General features: G+C 33.5%; 2 protein-coding genes across 5 annotated transcripts; both read left to right on the forward strand.

Annotated features, from left to right (window-relative positions):
* On the forward strand, positions 1,411–4,486 carry LOC18606208 (deSI-like protein At4g17486). Its single transcript, XM_018118154.1, has 5 exons — positions 1,411–1,716; positions 2,175–2,384; positions 2,867–3,154; positions 3,487–3,567; positions 3,948–4,486. The coding sequence occupies exons 2-5, from the start codon at positions 2,231–2,233 to the stop codon at positions 4,091–4,093; spliced, it is 669 nt and encodes a 222-aa protein (XP_017973643.1). The 5' UTR covers positions 1,411–1,716; positions 2,175–2,230; the 3' UTR covers positions 4,094–4,486.
* Positions 4,562–7,252, forward strand: LOC18606209 (RING-H2 finger protein ATL22). 4 transcript variants are annotated; one of them, XM_018118153.1, is made up of 2 exons: positions 4,562–6,237; positions 6,465–6,666. In XM_018118153.1, exons 1-2 carry the CDS (start codon positions 5,613–5,615, stop codon positions 6,566–6,568), a joined length of 729 nt encoding a protein of 242 aa, XP_017973642.1. In that variant the 5' UTR covers positions 4,562–5,612; the 3' UTR covers positions 6,569–6,666. The 4 variants fall into 4 exon arrangements, with proteins under 4 accessions (XP_017973642.1, XP_007039745.2, XP_017973641.1 ...); XM_007039683.2 differs by lacking the exon at positions 6,465–6,666 and adding an exon at positions 6,673–6,961 and having other exon boundaries at positions 5,118–6,237; XM_018118152.1 differs by lacking the exon at positions 6,465–6,666 and adding an exon at positions 6,986–7,252 and having other exon boundaries at positions 5,121–6,237.

Genomic DNA, 9,710 nt, shown 5'->3' on the forward strand with positions numbered 1-9,710 from the left:
TATAATATATTTATACAATTATACATATAACATTTTATATTACGAAACATTAGTAAAGTGTAATAATTATAACATATTAACATGTAGGATATTTACTATCATATATTATAATATTAACATATAAATTATCATTTAAAATATATAACTTATAATTTCATATTAATACAGATTTATAAATAAATAAATATAATTAATAGTAAATTGCTATCATTATGACTTGTATATGTACACATAATATTCTAATATATTTTAAGTATATTATTAATTAAGTTTACTATCAATTCTTCTTAATATATAAATAATATTTTATATATTAATAATATAAATATGTAAAAAACTAGTTTAGTTTTTAAAGTGGATTGGTCCAAAAATTTTAAAATCAAAAACCGATAAAAAAATTAATTGAACCAAACATTTTGAGCCAATTAATCCAATATATTAATTAAATCGAACTAATTTACTCAAATCATATTTAATTTGAGACGATAATTAATTTGAATTGATTTTACTCACCTTTAAATGTGGGTAACCATCACAAACGAAATTATGGAATGTTGGCCATTGGCCAAGTCTGGCCTAAATGGTCCTAAGAAAGGAATGGCACTAGGATGTGATTATAATGACCATTATTTATTATAGCCATTTTAAATTAGGAGAGCTGAAACAAGGGACCATTACTTTTGGTTGAAAAGTGGAAAATCATAATGATTTTCAAAAACAAAAAAAAAAATGATTTGAATAGTATGTATTTTTTTTTTATTTTTGAGTTTAGCATAATTCTTGAATTTGTTATAAAAAGTTTTCAATAATAATTAGTAGAAAATAAGGAAAAACTTAAATGAACATTTTTTTTGTATATAACATAGATGAATTTAAAATCTTTATAAACTCAAAAATATAAAATTTATTTTATTTTCCTTCTTTTCTTGGCCTACATGACTGCATTTGGGCAGTCATTCCATGTTCAGTCATTTGAGCAATCTATACAAATGCATGCACATTGACACCATACTCTAATATTATTTTTTTTAAAATAAATATCATGATTAAGAATCACAATAAATAAAATATTCTTATTGAAACTTTATTATTTATCTAAATACTCAAACTCTATGAAAACTCAATTAATATTTTAAAATTATTATCTAAATTTTATTGAAATTAAACAGATATTACTTACTAAATATCGGAATTATCATCTCCTATTACAACTTTTTCTCAAAGCAACTAATCTAAAATTTAGTCACTCCACAATCTTTTCAAAAGAAAAGAAAAATTAAATAAAGCTTCCTTTACACATTGACCCAATAAATAAATTGAATAAATAATTAAAATTTTGACTATAAGTTCTTATAACCTAAAAGAAAACAAAAAAGAGATCTAAAGGAAAATAAATGATTAATAGATTAGATTAAAGACAGGCAACGATTCTAAATTCTTAATCCCAACCGTTTATCCAATTTAGTATTGTAAGAGAGATTAATTGAATAAACTATGAAGTCCTGAATTCTGTACTACTTTTTATACCCAAACAAATTAAACTTGAACTTCACTTTTTTTTTGTGAAAAAGAGCTCCATGATTCATGTATCTTCTTTTTTCTCTTTCTGAAAAGAACAAAGAGAGTTGCTTGAATTACCTGAAATCTCCCTTTCTTTCTCTGATCTCTGCCCCAAAGCTGTTGCATTTAAGCTCTCTCTGAGTCTCCTCTTCATTGGTAAGCTACAAAGCTTTCAATTTTCTTTTTCCCTAAGATTTTTGTTGTTTATGCTTTCATTTCTTGTTCACCATTTGATTTTCTTGGATTTATTACCGTCTCTCACAATGTTTACTCGGAAAAGTTAGTTAATTTTTATATATGCTCTGTTGGGGTTTCCTGGGAAACCTAGAAAAGGGAAAGTTAATGCCTCTGGCTCTTAATTTTACACAATTTGGAAAGAAAAAAAGGAACCCAATACTTAAAAGCTTTTCGTTTCTTTTGCTTTATTTTCTTGGTAACCAAATTGTTGGGGACTTTTGCTTTCTGGGTTTATATGTTCCAGTTTCAACTGTTATGACATTATGGTAAGCAGTAGCTGTTCTGAAACTTTTGAATTATTTGTGTTATTTTGTATTAATTGAATTTTGACGTCTTGTTGATACAACCCATATATTTGTTTTCTTGGTCTGGTGCAGAGGATGAGGAGCTTCTAATATACATTGGAGATTGAAGGTTAGATTTTAAGGGTACAATGCGGTTGTTTCCTTCAAATTCGAGTGTGACAAAGGGGCAGAGTAATGGAGGAAGCAATCGCGCTTTGTTGTATCTCAATGTATATGATCTCACACCTATAAATGACTACCTTTACTGGTTTGGGCTTGGGATATTCCACTCTGGTATTGAAGGTATCATTTCTCCTTTATGTTGATTTGGGTGTTAGTTCTTGTTCTCATGCGTGAACTTTCTGGTCAGATGTGGATAATTTTGTCTTGAGTATCTAGTTGATTTAGTTGATTGGCATTGCTAGCTTTTTACCTTAAGCTTAGTTATTTGATGAATAGCCTTGGACATACAGACATGGCAGGATATGATGCAGTTCTTTTTAACAAAACTTTTAAAAGAAGATATTAAAAAAAAAAGGAAAATGAAAAAGAAAGGGATCTATTGGTTCATTAATGTCTCCAAGCAAGTTATGCAATTTAATTACTATTTACACTGATGGCATTATTTGATCTCAGTTTGCTAACTGTTTTATGAAGTTTGTCCATAGTCCCCGTCTTTTGATGATTTCTTATTTATTAAAAAATGTTAATCTTTGATTTCTCCCGCCTTACTATTTTCAAAATTTCTGTGAATTTTAACCTATTGTTCCATTTTTGATAATCAGTACATGATTTGGAGTATGGCTTTGGAGCACATGAGTATCCTACAAGTGGGGTTTTTGAAGTGGAACCAAGAAGTTGTCCTGGTTTTGTCTTCAGACGATCAGTATTATTGGGCAGCACTAACATGTCTCGTTCAGAATTTCGGGCATTTATGGAACAGCTTTCACAAAAATACCATGGAGACACGTATCATTTGATTGCTAAGAATTGCAACCATTTCACTGATGAAGTGTGCCTGCAGCTAACGGGAAAGCCTATTCCTGGATGGGTAAATAGGCTGGCTCGATTAGGTCAGAAAACTGTCTGCTTTCATGTTCATGTTATCCAAGAAGCTGTATTGTATTAATGGTTTCTAGTGGTGGTAGATTGCATATTCATATGGCATGCTTATAAAAGAATCTCTCATTGTTAGATATTGCATTAATGCTAGCTCCTGATTATTCTGGCCCAGAGGTTGGATGGTTCCAACCATTATATGAATGTCTATCATTTCTTCTTCATTTTATGTAGGGTTTTGAAGGATGGGATGAAATAGCTTCTAACACTTATAGGATATGTAACAGTGGATTGTGTAGTCCTTGCAATTCCCTTTATCTGATCAACCAGGTTTTTGATGTTTCAGGTTCATTTTGCAACTGTCTACTTCCAGAAAGCATTCAAGTTACTGCAGTTCGACATCTTCCTGATCATCCAACATATTCTGGTAAGCTTCTTCTGGCAACCATGTCTCAAAGGTTTGTCATGTTCTCTACAAGTTTCACCAAATGTGCTTATCAGTTTTACTGCTGCACTGAATGGATTTATAATTGTCTTGCAAATGGTTTAGAAGCTTGGTTGCTTCGATTGTGAATTCTGACACTGCATTTGCACATAGTTTTCTGGACCGTGAGAACAGTGGAGCTGTTCTGCTAACTTGGGCTGTGAATAACCATGTGTAAATTGCATTACATATGAGATAAATTGTCTGTCGAAAATCTAAAAGCAATTATTCTGTGTTGCTATGCTTGTTTATTGTTTAAGTTTTGTTAACTTTCTGATTACTATTGCCGTCAAGTTTTTTATCAAGATATTCTTCCAATGCAGATGATGAGATATTAGATTCTGCCGCAACATCATTAACAGCAGAGAGTGAGGAAGAGGATTCAGATCATCATCTGCTGACAACACCAAATAGTGATGTTGCATTTCTGAAAGAAAAGCCAGTGAGGCTTGCCAAAGAACTCCTATGATCTTTTCTCCAACTGTAATTGTTTCTTTTTGGGTTCGTTCTATTATTTGTTCTTCTAGCATATGGTCCCAAATGCATCAGAGAACATGTCAGAGCTCTTCAAGGTACAGTGATGATGCTGTTGACTTCATTTTTATTTTAAAATGTGTGCTCATGCCTCAACTTATTCCTTTACTACGGTGCTAAGATTTAGATCTGTTAAGAGTATAACCCTTGAAGTCGTGGGTTGTTACTAGATGCTATTAGATTTGAAAGAATTTCCATGTTTTTGTAATGTATCACTCTCCGAATGTTGTGCATCCTGGCCAAATATTCAGATTCTGTATTATTAGCTGTATTTCCTTTATCTCATTGTGAGAAAATAAATATATTCTGACTTATTTTGTTCATCGAACATAAAATTTCTATTTGGTTCTAGGTTTTATTGGAGGTGAAAGCTTGAATTTTGTGTTATTACTTGGATGGCTAGAAGGGTAATGAGTTCTCCAGTTGTGAACGCACGTAATCTGCATTGATTTGGATGAAATGGGTTATGCCCATATTTTAAAATTGACAGCAATGTATCAAGCTCAAGTTAGCTATCATCTCAGTTTAAGTGAAATTTTCTATAAACCAACACAGTGAATTTGAAAGTATACTTGCCGAGAAGCAAAGGTGACTTTGTTTTATATGAGGATCTGTTTTCTGCTTTGCATCTGCCTTCAGTGAGAACGTTAAAGAAGCCAGCCAGTTCCTCTTGTTGCTTTCTCCAGACTAGGTGTCAAAGTCTCCATCTGGGTAGGACTGTATAATGCTGGAACCGTAGGGAAAAAAAAGTGCCGTGCCGTATTGGTAAGGATGATTCCTCAAGTGTTGGAGAAGTCGTCACAAACATTCAGTGACGCAACTAACACGAAACAAAATGAACTTTATATGGGGAAAAGAGTTGTTAAGGGCGTTGACTTGAGCAGCTTTGGAAAGCGAGGCTGCTTCTGGACTCTTGATAGGGAGAATAAAAGCAAGTCCTAGCAGAAAAAGACCTGCACAGAGGTCCACAAAATTAAAAAGTAATGCTGCAATTTCCACAATCTAGAGGGATTTATAGACTTGATCATTGATCAGTTGGCCCCAAAATAAAAGTCTTTATTTTAATTCGTAACTTCTCCAAGGAAGTTTCCTGCCCGCTTAACAATCTTGACGGAAAAAGATGGCTAAAACTTGGAAGCAACCATTCAAGTCATGTCGAATGTCTTGCTTAATGTTTCCTAGCAAAGGGGGTAAGCGTAAAGAGAGAAGAGTGAAGAATCTTATTTAATTACTTAAGGGCCCGCTCAATCCTCATTGACTCGGTGGTCTTTCACGCTTCCGGTCCTTGTGCGTGCGTGCTGGACTCCTCCTTTACTTTGCCCTTTTTTAAACCATTTTAAGTTCTCATCTTTTCATATATATAACATAAAGAACTCAGAAGAAAACTAAGCCTAAGCTAAGCATTTACTAGCCTGGTCCTTCCGTCCACGTTTTTGGCATTATAGTGTAGTGCAATGGATACTTCCGTCTTCTTCATTCTCCTTTTTTCTTTAGTTCTTTCAAGTACAGCGGCTTTTGAGTCCAGCTGCCCACCTGCAAAATTTGGTCATGGTGCTTTCGATATCAGGTTCCCTTTCAGACTAAAAACCCATCAGCCCCAAAACTGTGGTGACCGAGGTTTTGATCTTTTTTGCAGAAACAACTCCACCATGATCCACTTCCCATCTTACGGTGACTTGGTTGTCAAATCCATTTCTTATGATACAAGGAAACTAAATCTCCTTGACCCCAAAAATTGTGTCCATGAAGTTTTTCTAAACCTCAATCTTTCCCTCACTCCATTTGATTACTACCATGTCTTGAGGAACTATACGTACTTCAATTGTTCAGCTTCGCTTGGGCCCTCTGTCACCCAAGTCCCATGTTTAAGTGGTCCTCAAAACCATGTTTATACTGTAGAATCTCCTGTTCCCATGCCAGATTCTTGCAGGACAATAAAAACTGTCGCAATTCCATTTGCATACAGTTCTTATCTTTCCGACAGCAGCTTCGGTCTCGGGCTAACTTGGGACTTGCCAGAACGTCAGTACTCCGGCTCCCAGTCTAAAACAGGATGGTTCCATTTAGCACCAAAAGAAGGTAACTTCTCATCAATTCTCTTTCTTAATGTGATACATAGATTGGCTATTTTAGCTTGTGTCTTCTTTGCTCGAATTCGGTGATCCTGATGCAACAAATTAAATGAAACAAGTACTAGATGAACAATCTGTTAGCCAGTCAGGAACTCCAGAAAAAAATTTCATGCATTGGAGTTCATGTATATATATATGTTTGTAGTAGCTTATAGGTTCATTGGTAATAAACAGATTTGTGCACCAGCAAACATGAACTTGATCAACTTCATGTTTCCACCCTTAATTCATCACTTCATCGTATCTTAGTGACTCCTCCTTTCAAGCGTTTACTTTAGCATTGATAGTTGCCTTTTCTTCTCAGTTCATAGGGCAGTAAGTTTTTGTTTATTTATTATTAATTTTTATTTCTCCATTGACGTTAGTACTATTGTTGAGGCAGATAGATCAGCAGCCGACACATGGCCAAATTGTGGAGACCTCTGCTGGCTCTTTCATTTTCCTTCTTTATTTTTTTGGCACAGTTGGTGATTGATATACTTTTATGAACTGTCTGTGCTGCTGGGTGCTTGACCACATGAATCTATCAACGCTACTTAACACCATGCAATTCTAAAATTTTATAATATCTGTGAACAGGTGCCACAAAAATAGCACCAGAAACTCTTATTGCTGATTGTTGACAACTGATGTTTACTGAATTTAATGGTTAATTCATATTATGGTTCAAATTTTTGCAGTCCCAATGATAGCAGGCATGGTTCTTTTAGCTGCTGCAATGCTGATAGGCATGAAGATCCTTTATAACCAGATACTGGTTTCACATGTAGACAAGGAAAATCAATTTGTAAAGAAGTTACTAGCATAAAATCTGCTAAAAATGATTAAAATGACCATGTAAATTGAGTATTCGGTGTTAATTATAGTTGCCAACAATGCTTTTTTTTTTTCTTTTTTCAGTGTAAAGGCTTTCTATCTTTCTTTTTCCCCAACTAGAGATACAAGTTGAGATATTTAGATAATTTTGTTCTGCCTCTATGGGTTGTGCTTTACATTTTTCTCAGGTTGGCTTTCCAGTGTATGTACCAAAAGAATATTGACCCAATAGCCAACAGACTCATATGCTGCTTTTCTTCCTTGTTTAAATGGGCTTAGATGGGTTTCAATCCTTGTCAACCCAATAACTTAATAAAAAATCCAAAGCCCAAAACGTTAGTCAAAGAAATTAAGAAACTCTTGCATTGCTATGCTCTTGGTTGACCTTTACACTTATAGCATGTTTGGTTGAGAGAATGGTTAAGTCATTCTCTTTTTATTCTCAAAAAATTTTGGTTTCTTTGTTTGGTTGAAAAATGGTCTAAGGAATAGCCATTCTTATGAAATGACTATTCTTCAAAATCCTTAAAAACCAAGGAATAGCTAATATCATCCTCTCCCATGGTATTAACTATTCCATAGTTAAGGAATAAATTAAAAAATTGATAAAGATAAAAATACCCTTTACAAGTTTAAAAAATTACAACTTCATTTGTATAAAATATTATTTTTCTCTCTCTCTTCTCTTTCTCTCACTTAATTCCAACTTTTAATAAAATATTAATATTAAATTATAAATAAAATATTAATATTTAAATTATCAATTATTAATAAATAAATTATAAATTATTCCTATTTAAAAAAAACAAACTAAAAATAAATAAAAATAATANTTTATTTAATTATTATTGCTCTAATATTTAATTCAAAGTCTCATTTCTTATATAATTATTATTCTTGCTGTATACGCACTTACGAAAGGTCTTAGTATTGTTTCCATCTCCTTTAAACGTAGGTGAGGTGACCTTCCATGCTTTATTATTATTAATTTTGTGAGCTTCCATGCTTTTATTCATCACGTGTGTTCCACTTATAACCTATGACTCCATTGCCAATTGTCACCTTTAGTAATCTCTCAAATGCCAAGCACCTAACCTTCAAGGACAAGCGGAAAGCCAATCTCCGGATTAGATTCCAAAGTCCCATAGCACAAGCAACTTACGCTACGGAAGAACCAAACCTCTTTTCTCTTTTACCCAATTAAAGACTGCAACTACCCTTTCATTTAACATAACACTGTAAAATATATTTGTTAAATTAAAAATAATATAATATTTAAATATTAATTATTAATATTTTAATTAATTTTTAGATTATTAATATTTAAAAAATCTAATAAAAATAAAATGTCATATAAATAATAAAGGGTGTTTTTGTCTTTTTATTTTCTATTCCTTTCTTATTCCAAAATTATTATTACCAACCAAATACTACAATAAGTTATAATAATTATTCATGTCCTATTCTCTTTGTCATACCAAACTAAGTAATAACTATTCTATTCTATTTCCACCTCATTTTATTCCCACATAATAACTACTCTATTCCATTCTTATCTATTCTGCCAACCAAACATACCATTAAGCTCTCCTCTGTCTCTCTCTCGCTCTCAGCAATCAGCATGCTTTGTTATTTCCTCTTTCGTAGCGGCATACGTGTCCAATTTGGATCGTAGAAACAAAGGGAAATGGAGATTGTTGATCATTTTCTCCATGGGCATCCTTGACGCTCACTGAGCAGGAGAAGGTCAATGATGAAGTTGTCTGTTCGGGATGTGGAAACTGCTTATCGGGTCCTGTCTATGGATGTAAAGACTGCAAGTTTTACATTCATAAATCCTGCTCTCAACATCCAGAAGAGATCCAAAATTTCTTGCGCTCGTGCCCTCTTGTACTCAAGATTTTACTCTATGTAAGTAATGCTTGTTTCAAAAGATGTTGCTCACCGGTATCCGTTAGCAGTTGTGGATCAGAAAGATTTGGAAGTTTGGTGCGGTATATGTGAGAAGCTGTGCTCTGACTATGCCTACGGTTGAGAGGAATGCAACTTTTTTTCTGATTTGTGCATGATGAACATTCCACGACAGATCAACGATCCTTCCACCCTTGCCCTCTCATTCTGCTCACAACTCCACATTACGTTTGTGTGGATTGTGATGAAGATGGCTCAGGCTTGGCGTCTCGGTACTGTTAGAATTTTGAGAAACTTGATATCATTAGTCATGGTGGTCTACTCTGATATCATTTGTCACGGTCCACGTTTCCAAAAGAAAAGGCTTATGTTTATATATCAAAAACTCATCTCATCGATCTGAGATCATAGACACGAAGCCCGAATCTTTAAATTTAGAAATTGAGAAATTAAAAGCAAGGTTGTAGAAACTTGAAGCAAAACTTAAGCGAATCTATCTGCACTAGATGAACTTGAGGCAGAAAATTTCCTGTGTACATATCAGTCAAAGCACAACACAAAGGAAAATAAGTATTCAACTAAAAAGCTTCAACTTCAGGAGGGCTGGCTTCCGATCAGTCTTGAGTCTATTATGACATATGCATCGAGTATATATCATGGTAAAGGCAGCCAAGGGTGTTTGGCATGTCTATA

The sequence above is a fragment of the Theobroma cacao genome, chromosome 3 (assembly GCF_000208745.1).
Source record: "Theobroma cacao cultivar B97-61/B2 chromosome 3, Criollo_cocoa_genome_V2, whole genome shotgun sequence".
NCBI classification, from domain to species: Eukaryota; Viridiplantae; Streptophyta; class Magnoliopsida; order Malvales; family Malvaceae; genus Theobroma; species Theobroma cacao.